We start from the raw sequence: 20,008 nt of genomic DNA on the forward strand, positions 1-20,008 counted from the left end.
TTTATGGGATTGTGTTCTCTGTCTGGGAGCTTCTCTTGTTAGACAAAGGGATATGTAAAATGACCATTGCGCCCTTCCTCATTGATGCCGGGCGCTCCTGGACAGAAGTCATTTTCTCTGTCATTGTGAAAAACAGAAATTTGCACTATACCTTTATTTATTTGCATGTTTTATTTTTTATGAAGAAAAAACAAAATATATTAGACCGAAGAGCTACATCCAAGTAGCTAAGAGGTACATAATGTGGCTGTAGAAGACGACCTTCCCAAACAGGCAATTTAAGAGTGTACAATAGTGATTAAGAGTACGATAGCAGTGTATGAACATAAATGGTGATGCATGCTAATACATAGGAGGATATTTGCTTGAATTAGGCTTTGAAATTTTACAGGTGATTAATCCAACCTTTGACATCTTTATCCAACAAACATAATAGCATGCCTAGGTGGCAAATACTTAAAATTAGACATGTAGGAAAGATTCCTGCCAGGGGCATGCAGGAACCATTTTTTATTCTTACATTTCAACTAATCCATAAAATTGATAATGCATATCTAGTGTAATATAAACCCTAATAGTTGGAAAAATAATTTGCCTTCATATGCCAGGTACATAAATATAATAATAATAAAAGGTGTATCTAGTGCACAAGGCCCTTGCCACTGTGGAGTCTGAGGAGGGTCATAATGTACGCAGCCTTACTCTGCTTTTGCAAAGAGGCTGTTTTCAAGCCATGCACATAAACATGAAATAAGTAAACTTGTACTAGCAAAAAAGTTCACTAAACTGGTATGCCTAGAAGGTATCTTTAGACCCTCTCATGCATGCCTATGCAACTTCTAAATGGTCTACATGTCCTTTTGAATAATATTTTATTTTGTTACTTGGTAAACTCCATTTGAATTGAATTTTTACATGTAATTAAGGGCTTCAGACCCTACTTATTCAAAAAAATTTGCCCCATCCAATATGACATGGGATGATGGGATAGATATATTTGCTGATCTACAGATACCTTTTAGATCATTTTGACAAGAAAATTTTCTTAGGAATTATGATTTATTTACTAAACATTAGGAATTAGTAACTACCAGTAAAAGGGCAGTTCAAAATCCAAAAGTGAAGATTTCCCAACTAAGGAGGACGCTACCATGGGATTAAAATCCTCTGCAGTACGGGCCTGAGAGCTCGACACGTGGAAGAAGCATCATTCAACGGTGCAAGCTTGAAGCAAGATAATGTTTTTTCTTTTCTTTCTTCTTGAGCTCAACACCGTTACATGTCGTATCTTGCACATGTCGAGCTCTCAAGCTCACACTGCACCTCAAGATTATGGCATTACAGAGGATTTTTTTCTCATTACCATGTTTGTCTTTTGCCTTTCTTTGTTTTAACTAATTTTATTTCATATGGTCTTGAAAAGAAGTGCTGGTTAGACATGCTCATGCCTATTGGGGCTATTATGTTTAATCACACACGGGCACACATGGATGTAGAGAGAGAGAGAGAGAGCTTAATGGATTTCAAGTTGGCGTATATGATTGAAGCAGCAGGAATATAACTTCAACCTGGGTAGCAACCAATTTTTTTTTCCGAGACAATCTTTAATTATTTTTATAGATCGTACTCTAAGTCTATTCTAAGGGTGAGGAAAGGTGTGAAACAGGAGGCTTGGGCCAAATGCGCTAAGCACTTGTGTTCACGTGGAAACCTTCATCTAAAGTTTCATTCGACCTGTTACCTGTTCATTCATTAAGTCAGTTTAGTTAATAATGGTATCTACTTTATGAAATTATTGTGATGCAAGGAAAGGTGCTTTCTGTCATGGGTCAAGAATTTTGTTGTGAAGCCAGGCCTAACCCCCATAGCATTTACATTTGTAAACCCCACTCTTACCAAGGTGATGGTCTCATAGACTCACAAGTGGGATTAACAACTTTTTTTTCCCTCTTGTTTTTGACAGATAAGTCTCATGAAAGGCCCGCCACTCCAGAGTCTGGAGTGGGTCGTCATAATGATCGCAATCTTACTTCTGTTTTCGTAGAGAGACTGATTCCAAATTTGAACTCAGAATAGTCATAATGGAGCAACCTTTACCATTACATCAAAGCCCACCTTCTTCTGTATAGTGTAAGAGTGGTTTTTAAAAGCCCTTGGCGATTCATCCTGAAAATGAAAGTTCTCTTCTAGACCAAAATGCATTTGCTATCCTCTGAACTCTCAGAGCACCGGAGGATAGGGGTTCTATGATCAAGGAATCGGTATTTGAATGAATTTTTTTCCTATGCGGTTTCCTAACCAGTGTGGTTCCCTAGTGCCTCTCACAAGAGGAGGGTGGATCTCACCCAAGCAAAGTGTTCGGTCAGGTGTCCTAGGTGGGTCCCATTCCCCTCTTGTGAGAGGCACTAGGGAACCGTACCGGTCAGGGAACCATAGACGATAACGATTCTTGGGTCCATTCTATTTGAATCGGGGCCGATCCGATTACGATTTTTAAGACACTGCTTGTATGTGACTGTGTGACATTGGGTTTGTTAAAAAATTCAGGTGAAGGGTGCATGGAAGGATCTTTATCCACTCCAGTTCCCTGGGTGGAGTCCAACCCCATATTAGAGGGACTGGAGAATTGGACCGATGCAATATCGTGAAGAGTGAAGGAGAAAGAGAAGGAGAGATGCCTTCTTTTTGCTGCATATCATTGGCATTGACTCGCTTGTCCAAATGTCTTTGGAAAGTTCGCTTTTACTGTCTCAGACTAAGAAGCCCTTCTGGCCTTCTCCTCGCGAAACTAAACGATGTTCCGATTTCCAACTCTTTCTTCCATCGCTAATGGACGTTTCTTCTGGATATCCTTCTGTGAATCTCGAAGCTCTCTCTATTTTCTCGTGAGAGATCGATGACGGATCAACTTTCAGATCTGAGCAGAGATACCGATATTGTTTAAAAAAAAAAAACCCTGATTTTTCTGCTTTCGAAGAAGTCCCATTTCTTAATGAATTTAAATATCATTGAACTGTTACTAAGAACTAAGACCAATGGCAATGGGCTTTGTTCAATCAACTCCTTGAAACTCTGATTCAAAATTTATTTTTTCTTTGTTTTTACCTGAAAATTGGATGTGCATTGGCCAATAGGTGGGTGGTTCAAGTAGATTTGGACGGGCAGAGGTGAGGGTTTACTGTTTAGTGTTTACACAATCTATTTTCATGGTCTGTGGTTATTGTAAATAGAAACTTTGATATTTTAACGGGTTTTCTTCCCATCACCATGTCTAGTGAAGTATCTCGTGGTTTTGTAAATAGAAATATTTTCTTCTCGATCACTATGTCTAGTGAAGTATAATAAGTGTATAACGTTTCGTTATTTGTCACATGACAGTACATGGGTTAGTCCATGAGATAAAAGAACAGATAAACATCTCATTGATTCAATTTCAATTTAAAATGAGTAGAGGAAGTACCTAAAATTGCAAAAGATGTCATTTTATATTTTATATCCATCTACGTTGGATGACATTTTGGTAAGAATCGAGTTTTCCTCTACCCACCGTGGGTGTCGGATGGGTGAGAGAGGGCATCGTGAGGGTGTTTTGAAAATGTTAAAATCCTATAGGGGTTTGTGAACCTTAGGATAGTGGGTGAACCGTCCTCCATGGGTAGAGGGAAACTTTGTCCTTCTAGTAATATTATTAAAACTTGAATCAGAGTTTGAACAGTTACCCTCATTTACTTTGGACATTGAGATGTATGTGAAATCCTTTATAACATGAAGTAACTCATATACTATCATTAAGCAAATAGTGAAGTGTTATACTTCACAAGGCATAATGATGCCTAAAAGGTTTAAATTATTTAAGATGAGTACCCAAAGAAACATAAATAAACAAATAGATTCTCCACTTTTTTGAGTACTCAATTAAAGTGGAAGATTCAATTTAAAATCCTGAAACCTTGAATTCTTGGCTAAATTGATCCTTCTTTCCTAATAAACAGATTTCCCCCTTTTTCGGTGCTCTTTGCCTTGTGATGGAATCTTTTGAGTATCCCTGTAATCTAATTGCTCTCAAAAACCCAGTTAAATTTTTTAACAAGAACCCCACATAACAGTTTAGATCTTTGTGTTGTCTGACACAATTACCCTTCCCATAAAATTTTATAAAGGAAACTATAGTTCTAAGACAAAGATTTCAATTTTAAATCAAGGAGACACATGGGTCTCTACACCAACCTAGAATTTTTTTTTGTTCTGTTTTGGCTAAAATCTATGCAACATGGAAGTTGGTGTTTTTATATATTGGATTTTCATATTATTATTTTTTTTAAAATTTTTGCTAGAGTTACCAATTAAGAATGTCATCAAAAAGTTGATAATTTCATCAAAGCCACAAGCATGTCTGTCAGGTTTTATTTCAAAATTTGGTTTACCAGTGGCTCAGAAATTTTCTTTTAAAAAAAAAAAATTACCAGTTTACATGAGCATTGAAAACTACCCCCTATCTTGCCTAACCGACAAAATAAAAAATAGACATTACAAAAGATAAAATAGAAGTTTCACTTGTTTATTTATTATATAGAAATTAAAATTTCTAACTTCTAGTGGCACATAATGATCCTTCAAGATATATTATTTTATCATGTCTTTACAAGGTTGAGTTAGTTTCATGGATCATTTTTTAAGAATTTTAAACCAAAGAAGTTTTCAATTAAACAAATTCATTAAGTGGGTGGCTTTAGTATACTTCTTCATTAAGTAGAGACCAAATTAAAGGTTGTTTGGTTCAGTTCATAGTTTTGTATAAATTAATTGAATTTAGGTTTTCCCCTACACAAGTCAATGAAAATTATAGAATCTATAATTTTTGGAAAGGATATAAGATTAAGAAGGAGAGGGATCCACACATTGCCTTTTTATATTGATATCATACACGTTTAGAGGGGGAGAGGGGTTTCAGTAGATGTCCATTCATATACATGGGATCCGCCTCACTAAATGAAAAGAGAGAAAAAGAGAGACAGTGAGGGGGCATGTACATTCCTGATTATCAGTGTAATGACTTAAAAATCAGATTGGATTGACCTAATTTAGATCGAAATTGGTCGAAGCTGATCTTGAATTCCTGCCGATCTGGGTTAGGTTGATTCTATATGAAAAATAGGGTTCAAGTGTTTTTAAGTCAATTCCTATCGATTTTGGATAGAGTTAAGGTGTTTTAAGCAAATTCCTATCGATTCTAGATTGACTTGAATTGGTCGAGATTGATCCAAATCGCCATTTCAAGTTTTTAAACACTGTTAGTAGAGGTGTAAGTTGGCCTTGTGAACTCGAGCCCGCTTTGAGCTCGAACAGGGCCTAGGCTGGGTTTTTCAGCCCCGTAGGGTAAGCTGTATTTCAGGCAGGAGGTCAGGCCAGGCTAGGTTTAGCCCAATTGGTTTTTTTACAACTATATATTAAGGGGGAGCGCAAGGGCCACGTGTGCGGCAACCAATGAGAGCGAGCGCATTGGCATCTTAAGGGGTGAGATTTTCATCGGACACAAAATGGTAAAAAAATAGTGTCAGCCCAGTCTAGCTAAAATAAAGATCAATCAGAGCCAAGGTGGTCTAAACTGGCCTGATCAAGATCAATCAAACCCAAGCTGGGTCAGACTATGCTGAGCCCGACAAGATTGAGCCTGAACTGAACTAAGAAAACTCAAGGTTGGACTGGGTCAACCTGGCCGTGTTTCACTCCTAACTGCCAGACTTTTTAGCTAAGATAAAGCTCTCACATCACAGATTTACAGTACCACACTGTTATTATTTTGTACCCTAATTGGTATTATTATTATTATTAACACAGAGGGGTGACCACTCTCTCTCTCTCTCTCTCTCCCCCTTTTCTGGTAAGCGGAAGACCCTTAGGTGGCCAAAACACAACCAACAAACTGCCGCACATATCCAGCTCGATCCGATTGCTACCTACTCTTTGGACTAAAATACTGATTAGACTGATAGATTCATGTGCTTAATCTTTTAGGCTTTTCTGCAACTCCAATAAGAAAGAAAGAAAGAAAGAAAGGCATTAAAGATTGAAGCAACGAAATCTCCTTCGTCAATCAAAAACAAAAAAAAGCAGCTTTTCAAAGCCTATCCCTATCAAGTATCAACGACAAAAAAAAGATGGGGTCCCTCCCTACCCACCTTACCGCACCCACAATTTTCTTCCTTTCGTATCGTTCTTGCTAAAGGTCAAGCTCATAAAAACATATTTTATTCCCTGATTCTGTGACAAACGTTACTAACTTAGACACTGTAGGACAATTCAGGTATCGCCATCTCCTAATTCCTGAAAGAGATTAGCCAAAAGAAAACCCACAAAAAACCCATCTCTCCTTTGAAGCATCCAATGTTATCTCCTTTATCCTTCTTCACCTTTCAGCCCTTTTGAGGACCCTTTTCTCCTCTCCTTAATGCTCTTTACTTCATTCACATACCCCACCTTTGTTCTCATTAGTATCAAATCCTCTGCTTTAACAATAGTAGTAGTATCCAACACATCTACGTCAAAGCAAATCTCTGATTCTCTCTACCTTTCTCATCTTTAATGGTTACAACTTATTAAAGAGTAAATGGCCATAACTTGGAAAACTAATAAGAGAAGACCTGGGTGCAGGAAAGGGAGGGTCACCAACTCCCACTTGTTTTCCAACGAAAAAAGACTTTAATAAGAGAAGAGAATTTAAGGAAATAGAATGTGGGGTGTTTGGGTTATTTATATCTTTTCCTACACGCACAGCCATTAATTCCTTCCTTTCATTTGTCTTGACCTTTTAGAATCTAGTAGAGAAAACTGTCTACTTTGGACATTGACCTTGGACTCTACTCTGTGACTTTCTCCAATGGTATTAAAGGTCACAAACTGATGTTCTTCTTTTAATGCAAAAAGTTTACCATTAAAAAAGTTTCCATCCCATTTTTTTTTTTGTGTCGAAAAAAAGTTGCGAAGTTGGGATTCCCTGGGAGAGGTTAGAGAGAGTAGTCAAAAGTTTCCAGTAGTACTTATGAATTTAAGTAAGCCTTTTTTTAGTGATGTTTTGTTCAGATCCTGTTCTCACCGAATGATCTCCTTCGAGTAGTGAGGGAGTTCTTCTTCGAAGTGGATTGCTGCCGTGCAATTTTTAGTCTAATTGGGATTATCTCAGAACGCATTTGTTTATTTGACTGCTGGTTTTGGGTTCTTTGCTTCATCTTTTCAATACCCAGTCTGGGACTCTGGGTAAGTACTCTGTGTGTGTGAATGTGGTTTCATTTTCGCTTCCGTTAGTAGAGAGTTTTTTCTGTGAATCTGTGATGCTAATAAATGTTTTTCCCTGTCTGTTTTATCTCCTTTCTGGAAACTTACTCTTTCTGATGAAAAACTTGTTGGATTTTCAGTTATTGTGGACGATTTCGACAATGGGGTTTGATTCGCTTGAGGCGAGTTATGGTAAGGAAATGCTTGGAGTTAAGTGGCATGATTCTTCTTTGAATCTGTCGAACTGTATGGAAAGGGCTTCACGACACAAGCGTTCGAAGAGGTAGCTTAATCCATCGCAAGTTTTTTACTTTCTCTCTTATTTTCGGATAAGATTCTGAAGTGGGTTTTGGAGAGATTAAAACTATAAGAGCTTCAACTGTTAAATGTGTGTGTAACCTCAAAGGGTTGCAAGACTTCAAGTTCAAGCACAAGAGTACAGTCTATTTGCCCTCGACCATATGTCTAGTGGATCAAAATTTCTCTCGAATTTCGTCTACCCAAATATGAAAGCAGAGACTCTGTAAAGATAGGGAATTAGGATTTCCTCCTATAAGAACTTTTGTGTATCTGGGTATTTAGTCGTTAACCCTCTCTTTGCTTCTGTTCTTCTTCTTCTTATTCCTCCTCTGCCATTTATTTAGGTACGTTAGAACGTTATTTTTTTTTAACTACAAAAAGAAGGGGGGGGGGGTGTCTGTTTTCATAATTGCCTCTGGGTGTTCTAACAAACATGAATCCATCTGGTTTGTATTTGTACTGGGATTCTAGGGTTGGCCATTGCTTTTGAAGCAATCAGAAACACCTTCTTAATCTGGAATTCTTCGTGTAGATTCTATTGTGACTCTTTCCCCCCAACCCCCTCTTTTTTCGTAGAATATTGAGATTAATTGTTAATGTGTTGCAATGGCAGTTATCCTGATAAGAGACTCAAGGAAGATGTTATGAGTACTAACACTGAAACACCTCGTCGACTAAAATTGGTAAGTTCAGACTCCAATGCTCACCTCCCCTCTCATTAAACCCTTTGAACTTGGAATTCTAGAATGTTGGTGCGAGGGCTCTTTCTTGGATATAGGATACAAAGCCCTTTGTCACCATGTCTTTCTGGTCTTGTTTTCGTTATTTATTTGTTTGTTCATTCAACTAAATAACTAGATAGTCGACCAGAAGATAACTTCTTTCTGGAGTATAATTTTTGCAACCGTTTTCCAAGTTCTTAACTTTAGATTTTGTTTGGTACAAGGACATGGGACAAGGGAAGGGCCACACTGAACCCAAGGAGAACCAATCTCGGTTGGGAGCACAAAGCTCTTTGAAGCAAGAGGTATGGAGCTGAACTTGTATCTTCAGAATATATAGAACTTATTAGATCTACAAGGCTATGAAAATATTTGGCATTTGATTTTCTGAAGTTTAGGTTGCCTAGGTGTAATTGTGACAAAAAAATGTCTTGTTCATTCTCAATCTCCACTCCTTAAATTTCTAACAATTAAGAGGATGTGCCTTCTAACACCTATAGTAAATCTTTTGTGATTCCAAAATATGACAAGTCCAAGTCTCAATGGAATGATCCATGTGGTCTGTGAGGTCTAGGTTTTGTGGTTGATTCCTCTTCCCAACCCCCACCCCATCCCATACCAAAGGAAATAAAATAGATGTAAAAATAATTTCTGAACAGGATTTGGCCTCTTACGCAGATTTTACAGCTTGAGAAACGATTACAAGATCAATTTGTGGTTCGGAGTGCACTAGAAAAGGCATTGGGCTATAGGTCTTCCTCATATGATATTTCAAATGAGAATTCAATGCCAAAGGTAGTTCTTTCCTGTCCTCTCAATTTCATGGGCAGATAAGGATTTCTTGTGACTGTAGGATAAGATGGATCATGGTTAAAGTAGCATTCCCATCTTTCACTACTAGCATGCTGTTTAAAGTTACTCATGGAGTCCTAGATGACATGAATTTTGTTTAAATATCAGTCTATTTTTCTAATGAATAATTTCATTGTCATTCTTTATTGCTATATATTAATTATTAACTCAATTTATCTTGCTTCAACCAACCAACATGACCTTCTTTAAATTCAGCCTGCCAAGGAACTCATCAGAGAAATTGCTGTGCTAGAGTTGGAAGTTGTGTATTTGGAACAATATCTTCTCTCACTGTACCGTAAAGCTTTTGACCAGCAAATGTCTACCTTATCTCCATCTACCATGGAGGAAAGAATAAAATCACCTTCATTCGCACAGAAAGATATGTTTGTGAAAGTTTCTGGACATGATATATCCTCAGAGAGAGAGAATTCAGCTGTTCATTCAGCTCGTCCACCATTACACCTAGACTCAATTGGCAAGCTGCAGAAGGATTTCAGTGATATCGGGAGTGCTGAAAAGCTGTTAGATTCTGGCATTCACCGCAGCCATTCTTCTTTATCTCAACGTTCGGTTTTTATGACAAGGACCTCTCCACCAATGGATACTCTAGATAGAGCTTTACGAGCATGCCATTCTCAACCCTTGTCAATGGAGGTAGTTTGATATCTGGTACATTTTCAGATGGCCTGTAACATTCAACAATTTATAGGACTCTTCTGATTGTGACTTGTGATGGTTTATCTACAGCATGCGCAGGATACCACTTCAAATGTAATCAGTTTGGCAGAACATCTTGGTACACGTATAGCTGATCATATTCCTGAGACACCTAACAGGCTTTCCGAGGATATGATCAAGTGCATGTCAGCTATATATTGCAAGCTTGCAGAACCCCCTCTGATGCATAATGGCCTTTCATCTTCTCCTTTCTCATCCTTGTCATCAGTGAGTGCCTTTTCTCCACGGGATCAGTATGATTTATGGAGCCCTCACTGCAGGAAAGATTCTACTTTTGATGCACCATTAGATAATCCTTTCCATGTGGAAGGATTGACAGAGTTCAGTGGACCTTACAGCATAATGGTAGAGATACCATGGATTTGTAGGGACAATCAGAAACTGAATGACATTGATGACATGTTGCAAAATTTTAGGTGAGCAATTTGGACAATCCTTCAAACCTTTCTGTACAAGCTTCTCTCTGTTTTCAGATTTCTGATTCCTTCATTTCTGAAGGACAATGTTTTAGAGGACATCATAAACATCACTTGCAGTTATTAGTTTATTGCACTTCGTACATGTTTGACTTATGAATTGTTTCTTGCAGGTCACTTGTTTGTCGATTGGAAGAAGTTGATCCTAGAAAGATGAGGAATGAGGAGAAGCTTGCTTTCTGGGTCAACGTACATAATGCATTGGTGATGCATGTAATGGCTGATGATTGCTTTGTTAATTTAAATCATTTATTAGCATGGTGTTGATAGAGTTAAAAAATTCTGTTGTGGACATAAATATTAAACTTTTTTTCTTTTCTGCAGGCATTTTTAGCTTATGGGATTCCACAAAATAATATGAAAAGAGTGTCTTTACACCTTAAGGTGAGCATGGCCGCAATGATTTCTTTTTGAAAAGACAATGCTGCATGGTTTCTGTTTTCATATGTTTGTGTATTATCCAGGCTGCATACAATGTGGGAGGTCACACCATCAGTGTAGACACAATACAGAGTTCTATTCTTGGATGCCGTTTGCCTCGTCCTGGACAGGTGAATTTTTCCTTGTGGATGTTCTGAATTTGCTTTGATCATTTACCAAGAAACTTGGTATCAACATATTCCATTAATTATTTCCTCCCTTTTTAGTTTACCTGTTTTGCACCCTTTTTCTTCCTCATTTTCAGTTTTTTCTGTGCTCTATTATGGTTTCAATTTCAACCTAAAGGCTGATTGTTTTCCCCTTTTAGTGGTTTCGTTTGTTTTTTCCTACAAAGACGAAATTCAAGGCTGGAGATGATCGGCAGGCATATGCAATTGAACAACCTGAGCCACTTTTACATTTTGCTCTTTGTTCAGGAAGCCACTCTGATCCTGCGGTACACCACTATCCTATATATTCTCTATGTTCTTCAAGTTCGACTCTTTTAGCATGAGCAGTATTCTTGCTCCTGTTGTTATTGCATCATACTTTATTTTGTTTTTGAACTGCATCTTGAAACTGAAATTTTAACCAACAACCTAACAACTTTGCCTTTTAAAGTGGCAAATCTTCCTGAAAAACAAATTAGAAATGGTGCTTTGGTGTATGGTATATGCTACACCATCATTTTCTTAATAGGCAGTTTACTTGATGAAAACCAGAATAATTTGGTCATGCTATTTTGTCTACATTATCTAACATCTTTTTTTATGAATCTGGCTGACATATGGTATGCTGGGAAATCTTCGCGAACAAGGATTTACTGAGATCCTCAGTCTTTCAATTCTGTAGCCTATTATGACCTAGCCATATGATTTGTGCCCCTGATTTCCAAATAAAATTAGGTAAATATAATTTCAGACAAATGTTATCCCTTGGATGGTTTGATCAATTAACTCCTGAACAGTACCATACCAATATCAATACACTCCTCCGACCTGAAACTGAACATAAAACCACAAATTTTTACTCAGCTCTTGATGGTCTGAGGTATCCAGGAACGTGTACTACATATTTCAAATGTATGATGTATTATTGGCTAAGTCAGAAGCAGTTTTTTGTCCCAACTGTGAAATCCAGTTTTTCATAATACAGTGACTGGAAAGTTGTAACAAATATTGTTTTGAGCCAGCTTCTGTCATAGTGCAAGATAGATATGCAGATTCCAATGTCATCCTACAGTTATGCAACCATCGTGCTTCCCCAGAACTTTCAGTTAACCATTGTATCTTTTGTGTTCTCCAGGTACGTGTATACACACCCAAGAGAGTGTTCCAGGAACTAGAAGCTGCAAAAGAGGAGTATATTCGGGCCACCTATGGGGTACGCAAGGAACAGAAGATCCTTTTACCAAAAATTGTAGAGTCTTTTGCGAAGGATACAGGTTTGTGTCCTACTGGTGTAGTGGAAATGATCCAACAGTGTATGCCTGAAACTCTGAGAAAGACCATGCATAAAAGACACAATAGCAAAACCCGCAAGAGCATTGAATGGATACCTCACAACTTTGCATTCCGGTACCTGATATCGAAAGAACTTGTGAAATGATAAAATGCATAAAAAATGCCTAATGATCTCCATGTCAAGGAAAATATAAAGATCATAAAGCTCAAGAGGGCTGGTTTTCTGGAAAGTCAGGTTTTGATTCCCCTTCCCACTTTAACTTTATCCATTTTGTACAAAGGAAAGAGAAAAATGAAGCAAGATATTGTAGGATAGAATGGCTGCCTTCATTTTGTATATTGTAATCCATGTTGTTCTGTATTATGTAATGAGAAGCATGGTTGTTTTGTAATTCTGTGAAATTAATTGATCTCAAGTTCTTAGCTGTACACTGGCTGCTGAAATAAGGTTAATGGACTTCTTGTATGTAATATGGTTAACACTAACTAGTTGGTACTTTATAAATTAAAAAAAAAAAAACCCTAGGTACTATGAGAAGAGAGGCAGTAAAGTAGTCCCCCGCAATAATAAAGAGATTCTATCAGTCAAAGAATATAAGATATGAGAGAAAGAATGGGTGCGCTGTCCCTGTGCCCAGACGTAGGGGCAGCGCATGACCGGGTGAACCCCTTCTTGCCTAGAGAACCATCACAAATTATTTTAACAGACCCTCTCGCATGACCAGTCAACCAACTTGCAACCTGTCACAACTTTGGTTTTGATATAACTTGTTAAGGACTTGGGTACAACTCATTTTCAAAAGTTAACTATTAAAGATAGGGTGCCCAAGTACCTACAAACCTCCTATTCTCATGTGGAACCCAACAGCAAGTTATTAGTGACATAATCCTTCTTATTTGGGTGGCTCTCTCGCTCTCAATCCTCGAATTCACGCATTGAGAGTGAGAACACGTAAAATCCTTGAATTCAAATTCTCAAGTGCAGTAGTGCACACTCTAAAAGAAAAAACCACCCTCTCCGTAGCAGTATTTTGATATAAACTCATATTTTGTTTAGTTTGACAACTCTGCGCCTAGAATCCACATTGGGCTAAACGATGGAGGTACTTCCCTTTTCCCTCAACTAAATGATGGAACTTCAAATCCATTAGAGGGAAAGTTTTCCTCGACCCTAGGGTTCATTCACAAATCTAAGGTCATCATTATTTTTCCCATATAATGAAGGCCTTCATTGTCCCTGACACCGTCTCTCACTCTTGCATTGCATTTTGGCTGCTTTGGGGACCAAAAACCTGAACTCACCGACTTTTCTGGGCTTGGGTGGGATTCCATCTTGTGGGCCAGGTTGGGTTTTAAAAATTCGGGTCAGGCTGGATTAGGACTGAGGTGTGATAAGCTTTGTGGACTCCCATCCTCATTCCTCACGACTACAAAGTTCATCCCATTTGCATACCTTTCTAATGAATCCGTTTTTAGCTACCCTATTCAGGCGGGCCTGGTTGGATTGAGCCCAACAAGCTGTGCTAGGTTTGAGATTTACCCAATCAGAGGTCAGGCCAGGCTAGTTTAGGGATGGACATAAACTGATCTTGAGCTAGGCTTAAAGCTGTATCCAAACACTCCCCTCACGATAACGACGTGCTATCAAGTATCAACTCTATGCTAGTAAACTATTATCGCCTCAGGTTGCTCTGGCATGATCGCTTGATCTGATGACCATTGATTTCCGATTGGTGAGTTCTAATTGGTCAATCAACAGATCAACGACGATGCAGTGTGGGCCATTGTTAACATTGAATGCTGACGTTTGCAACATTAGAAACGTACGTCACCGTCACGAGAACGATTGATTGTCACGTAACCTTGACGCGCGTGTGGCGCTGGAATCCTCCGGCCAAACGTCATATATACACGTAGGCACGTAGGATGAGAGAGAAGAACCAGTGACTGACTCACTTCCATTGCCACGAATTTAAACGGTTCCAAAAGATCCCGAGTTCTTCACTCTTCTTCATGGCCACGGATTTCGGCGGTTTCAATAGATCCCGAGTGCTCTGAAGAACTGAAATCGAAGAGAGAGAGGAAAGATGGAGGGAGAACAGATAGGCATGGTTCTCTCTCGAGCTTCTGAGCTTCGGTTGAAGATCAACAATTGTATTGATAAAGCGAGGACCCGCAACATTGCCGGTGAAGCTGAAGATGATCACTTTCGTTCCCCGGAAAAAGACGGAGAAACTGAAGATGAAGCCGATAGCCTTTCCATCATTCGCTATGCTTTCGAATCTCTCGAGGAGCAGCTTTTTTCCTTGCAGGTCATTTTACCTCTTCCGTCTTCGCGTCTTTTAATTTTCTGTCCCTTTTTTATTTATTATTTTTAAAATTCTACTGTTTTTGGTAAGTTTAGTTCATGATTTACATTTTGTCTTCTGATGTATTTCTGTGAGTTTTAAGGATTTTACTCGATCTGAATTAGATTTTTGGTACAACCCTAAATCCTAATTCCAACCCCCGGTTCCTTTGGTTAAGCAATTGAGTTTGCTGCCAATTTGACCATTATTTTATCTGTTCTTTCTCAATTTACTCTTGCTTCGCCTGGAGATTGTTCAACTTAAGTTATTAACTGGAAATACGTTTTACCTTATCTAATGCAACCTGGACCCATTAATGGAATTGTTAAATGCTTTGGGAGTTTCTTAATTTGGCTTATTCACTATAACCTTGTAACATGATCATTGTGAATCTGGTTTTTATTTTAGATAAAATTGGATTAATGAGGATGCATGTCGGGTTTGCAGTTAGCAGACTGAAAGGAATATACCTTGAAGAATGTGGACAAAGTTTCATGACATTCTCCAGATGGTAATACATTGAGAATGAGTTATGGAACTTCTTTGACTTCAGAGATAACCCCATTAGGAATCCAAACCTGATAACATTGTTGTTGAACTTGGTTTTTCCTTTAATTGTTGAGTTTCTATGCTTGTTTCTACTCATTTCAAGCAGTTTAGTGGTCTGTAAATGAGAAAGAGTTGGATGTGCAAACTGATGCACACACAATCAATGAATTCACATAACCTATCTCCTTAAGTGTATTGCATAATTCTCCTTACCCTTCCATAAGGTTGAATTGAGACAATCTTTCTTATTCTTTTTATTCATCTTCGTTTTGTTGTTAATCGGCTAGTTAAATAAAACTGGTCTGAGGTCAGGTCTGTGGCATCCATTTCTCTGTGATTTGTGGTCAAACTTCCATGTAGATAGCAATTTCGGAAAGGAAAATGATTTGGATTTTTCCAATTACTCAATTGAGAAAGTGAAACAGTGCCTTAGATCTAGTTGATATACTAGGAGGCAAACAAAATGAATAATTGAATATCAGTGGGTGTTCAGACTTAAAAACGAAACTGATTTCCGAGGTCTTGTTGTTGGAAGAATATCTATAGTTAAAAGATTGCTTTGCCCTTAAGTATTGTACTATCTAAACTCCTCAAGGAAGGGTTGATCACCAAAGTTTTGATCCCCGACCTATCTCCGATCCTCTGCCAAAATGGTACAATCCTGATCTATTCTGTGTGTATCATACGTAGAAAGGTCATGCCACGGATAGTTGTTTTGCGCTAACGCATGCCATCCAAGACCTGTTAGATCAGAAAAAGTTTGAAGCACGCCATAATCGTCCGGCGAACGTCATTATTAATCCTCTTCCCCCACCTCCAACAATTAATATGATGGAAGAGGACAAAGCATTAATTGATCCTTCTATCGTTGTCCTTCTCCTAATCAATACCATCTTCATCAGTGACGAGGATGAGGATGAGGATCTGGAAATAGAAAATCAAACTGGGCTTTGAAGGATTCAGCAAGATGGATAATGTAGGTTATGTAAAGCCATTCCTTCTACTTAAAGATTTCAACAAATTAATGTTTTCTCTTTACAACATTTAGTGCTATGACATGAGACTTTATAGGAATTCATGTATCTCAGTGACGCTGCAATTTTTTCTCTGCCCTTTTCCCTTCTTTCTTGGAAAATTTCCTTCTCTGTTCCTTTTCTCTCGTGTCAAGCTTTTCTTATTGTTAAACCTGATCTTAAACCGCAAAATTCTCTCAAGAGTTTCCTTGTTTGAGAATTGGCATTTGTAGCTATTGTGCAAACCTGCTGTCCGATGCAGTCACTTAGATAGAAAGGATCTTTGCATAATTTGGAAGGTATGGGGAAGGCCAGTTCTGCTGATTGGTGGAGGTGTTTGTGTGGATTCTTGTTCTAGAAGTGTTAAATGCTGACAGTTGATAGTGTAAAGAAGAGAGGTTTCTACTTCACTAATTAGTTTCTTGGCAAGAAATTTTATTTCTTCCCTCATTTGGGCATGACCTGAAATATATTATTATGATCATTAGTTTCGAGGTAGAAGATGTTGTCACTGCATTGTTGATATTAGACTAAAGCAATCCATCTTCGTGCAACCCAATATGAGCTTCAGGCCTGGTTTTGCAGGTTTTAGAGAAATGCATATTCCGTGGTAAGAAAGATGCGCCTTTTCAAAATATCTTTCAGGAGGAATATTATGGTTGTGATGAGACTTGAAAATTGTTGTTTCCTGGGTGAATGTTGGTTTGACAAGTTCGATAGATATTGTTTGCCCTCTGTATTCATGAGAATAAAAAGGGGAAACAATTCCCTTTTAGTTGGCCTACGACTAAACTGGAAGCAATATAATCTTTACTATGTGACGGAATGAAGTAAATTCCCTTTGGTACTTAGAAATGTATACAGATCAACAATGTGGTTCTGAATTTGTATTTAAGACTTCAGGAAGATGGTTTTAGAAACCTAAAAAATAGTTTTTTCGAAAATGTGAGAAACCTCATTGGAAGTCATATTGAATTGATAGGGATCCAACTCTAGGGTCTTGTGTGGTTTTATGGAGCAGATCAAACCTGATTTTAGGACTCTTAAAGATTTGTAGAATCATGGGTTTATATAGAATATCAGATCGGTTTGATCATCTGATCTGTTTCTGTATCAGGGAGTCTTCCCAATCTATTGTTGACAATGGATTGGCTGAGCCTCTTTGTTTATTAGGTCTTTCCTTATGGAGTTGTCGACTGTTCAGATCGTCTCCAGACAGTCCGGATCAGTTTCTCCTGGGATGGTTCAGTGCTACAACACTGATCTTAAATCCTCAGTAGAAATAGGGGAGAGAGCTGCTAATTGGGTAAAAGGAAAAAAGAGGTGGTATAGGACAATTTAGATGGTTTTGAAAGAAGGTTAAGTTCTAAGGAAGACTTTGAAAGAGAAGGTGATGGGAAAGAGAAGACGAAGATTGTAATAGGAAAGACAAACCTAGGACACCTGAACTTCATGTTCAACACACAGTGCAGATGGCAGTGACTGTGTGTTGGTTGTCATTGTTAACAACACAGTGCATGTGTGTTGTTGCTTTGAACACAGTGCATCTTGGTGCAGTACAGTGATAGTAGCTGTGTACAGTGGCAGTCCAAGGCAGTTACAGTGGTCAGAACAGTTCAGGCAGCATTCTAGATGAGTTCGCAGATTTTTGGATCCTTGGCAGGCTGGCATGATGGATGTACTCACACAATACTAGGATCATGATTTGACATATGTATATGTAGCACAATGTTCACAGGTGATGTGACGGTGCTGGGATACAAATGAAATGCATGATTCAATCGAAATGAGTCGAAATTTCGACCTATTTCGCTAGTCTCAACTTTAAAGACGGATACTTCGTAGAAAACCTCAGGTTTTGTGATTTTTTGCCAAATCACTCCCATATCTTTGTGGAACAAGGTGTTGGGCAGTATTGGAACACATCTTTTGTTACACAGATTTTTGCAAGATTCAAAGTTGAAGGTATATCATTTTTCCCAAAAAATAATTTTTGCGGCAAAAAAAAACAAGGGTAAATACTTAGTGGCTGGCCTTCAATGTGTGTTCTAATTCTAAATTTTGTGTAGAATAGGTTATATTAGAGAAAGTATGCAGTAGCGTACTCTACCAATCTAGGGTCTGAAGCCAAAATACCATTTTTTTTAAATAATGTAAGGGTTCCACGATGTTTAGAGGGCCTAAAAAGGGTTTCTTTGAAGTTTCGGAACCTAATTTGTCTATTTGGGCCTCGAAACCAGCAGTCGAAACTTGCAAGCAAAACTTACCAGCTTTCAGCTAGGTTTTGACAGAAACTCGAAATATTTTGATTCCAGCCAGATTGAAACCTGACTCGAAACCAAAACTTCGAACCTGGGGAAGTGGGTTATTCCTTGTAACCTATGAATATTACTAGGTTTGTCTTTTGATACTTTCTTCGTGAATGTTGGATTTATTTTAACCATCCCCCCCCCCCCCCCAATGCTATACCGGATTGTTTGGATGAGTGGGTCATGATATTTGTCTCTTTAGAGAAGGTGGTATAGTGAGTGAAAGCAGTTACTGACACATGTATTGGTAGAATCAGCATCTGGCCCTGTCTATTTTTGTGATGCAAGGGTTCCAGTTATCCAGTAATGGGAGCCCATTGTTGAATAGGAATAATTGGATCTCTCTCTCTCTCTCTCTCTCTTGAGGTTCAGCTTTAGCTGTAAAGAGATTTGTGTGGTGTATTTCTTATTTTCCTGAGGCACCTTGGTAGATGAAATGCCAATTGCCCTTATATTTGGGCTAAATACAGACACCTACCTTTTACCTCACCGCACCCCCCCCCCCCCCCAAAAAAAAAAAAAAAAAAGGGAAGAGAAAGAAAAAATATTCTAGTTCTATTCTTATCACTTCTGAGTTTGAAGGGAGTACCAAAATCTGTCACTCAGCTTCACTTAGCCATTGTGATCATTGTTTTGTCAAATATGTTTAACTTAGTGACAGGGTTCGGATTATTATATCAATTGCTTCTTCTCATGCTATTCAGTCTTTTTTTAATGCACTCACTTAGTACGTAGAAATTTCTGCATCTGTATGCCTTGGTGTTTTCTTCGAGTGATCAAGTGATGTTAAGAAGTGACTTGAAAAAGCACGAGGATTCTTCCATTGTTGTTGACTGTTCCTGATAATTTCCCTTTTAATGTTCAGGCTTTGCAACAACAGCAGCGATATGAAAGGGAAGCAACACTGGCAGAGATTGATCACACTCGTGAGGTTTTACTAAATAAGCTCAAGGAGTATAAAGGCGAAGAGCTAGAAGTGATTCATGAGGCCACTGCCTTTGCTAGTGAGGCAGTTGAGCAGAATGATGATCTCCTTCTTCCTCCCTATCCAAGCCAATCTCTAGAACCCTTGGTCTTCAACAATGGTGATCTATCGCACTTCACTTCCGCAAGGAAATTTGCTAGCAACAGGGTCATCACAGGTGATCTCATCCCTGAAGCCAAGAAGGGTAAGAGTGAGTTAGATGGAAGTCACAGTCAAAAACCTCCGAGAAGCTCTCCAACAGGGTTGAAACGTGTTCTTGATGTGGCAGCCAAAACTGTCCTTACCATTGTTAGCGTAATATCCGTTCTAAAGTTAGCTGGTTTTGAACCAAGGCTTACGAGAAGGAGCATTCAATTAAAGGTTCTGGATCTGTTCCCAAGGCCAGCACCAGAGGACAAGAGAGATGAGATTCAATGCCCACCTGGGAAAGTTCTAGTTATGGAAGATGGGGAACCTCGTTGCCTTGTGAAAGAGAGAATTGAAATTCCATTTGAGCCTGTTGTCATTACACCAAATGTAAATTATGGTTGTGGATGAGAAGGCACATTTGTTTCATCC

At 38.4% G+C, this 20,008-nt stretch overlaps 2 protein-coding genes across 4 annotated transcripts; both read left to right on the forward strand.

Annotated features, from left to right (window-relative positions):
* The first annotated feature begins 7,372 nt into the window (after positions 1-7,372).
* Positions 7,373-12,643, forward strand: LOC122662623. 3 transcript variants are annotated; one of them, XM_043858307.1, is made up of 11 exons: positions 7,374-7,555; positions 8,186-8,255; positions 8,519-8,599; positions 8,973-9,089; positions 9,363-9,796; positions 9,887-10,303; positions 10,477-10,576; positions 10,688-10,747; positions 10,828-10,914; positions 11,112-11,240; positions 12,089-12,643. In XM_043858307.1, the coding sequence occupies exons 1-11, from the start codon at positions 7,389-7,391 to the stop codon at positions 12,389-12,391; spliced, it is 1,965 nt and encodes a 654-aa protein (XP_043714242.1). In that variant the 5' UTR covers positions 7,374-7,388; the 3' UTR covers positions 12,392-12,643. The 3 variants fall into 3 exon arrangements, with proteins under 3 accessions (XP_043714245.1, XP_043714242.1, XP_043714243.1); XM_043858308.1 differs by having other exon boundaries at positions 7,376-7,555; positions 9,363-9,803; positions 9,897-10,303; XM_043858310.1 differs by lacking the exon at positions 8,973-9,089 and having other exon boundaries at positions 7,373-7,555.
* A 1,569-nt stretch (positions 12,644-14,212) lies between these two features.
* On the forward strand, positions 14,213-20,008 carry LOC122660758 (plastid division protein PDV2-like). Its single transcript, XM_043855996.1, has 2 exons — positions 14,213-14,558; positions 19,331-20,008. The coding sequence occupies exons 1-2, from the start codon at positions 14,334-14,336 to the stop codon at positions 19,985-19,987; spliced, it is 882 nt and encodes a 293-aa protein (XP_043711931.1). The 5' UTR covers positions 14,213-14,333; the 3' UTR covers positions 19,988-20,008.

This window comes from Telopea speciosissima, chromosome 5 (genome assembly GCF_018873765.1).
Source record: "Telopea speciosissima isolate NSW1024214 ecotype Mountain lineage chromosome 5, Tspe_v1, whole genome shotgun sequence".
Taxonomy (NCBI): Eukaryota; Viridiplantae; Streptophyta; class Magnoliopsida; order Proteales; family Proteaceae; genus Telopea; species Telopea speciosissima.

Coding starts and splice junctions, on each gene's coding strand:
- LOC122660758 (XM_043855996.1), top strand. CDS start 14,334: ATGGAGGGAGAACAGATAGGCATGGTTCTCTCTCGAGCTTCTGAGCTT. Junction 14,559..19,330: donor AGCAGCTTTTTTCCTTGCAG/GTCATTTTACCT, acceptor TTTAATGTTCAG/GCTTTGCAACAACAGCAGCG.
- LOC122662623 (XM_043858307.1), top strand. CDS start 7,389: ATGAAAAACTTGTTGGATTTTCAGTTATTGTGGACGATTTCGACAATG. Junction 8,256..8,518: donor CACCTCGTCGACTAAAATTG/GTAAGTTCAGAC, acceptor GTTTGGTACAAG/GACATGGGACAAGGGAAGGG. Junction 10,577..10,687: donor ATAATGCATTGGTGATGCAT/GTAATGGCTGAT, acceptor TCTTTTCTGCAG/GCATTTTTAGCTTATGGGAT.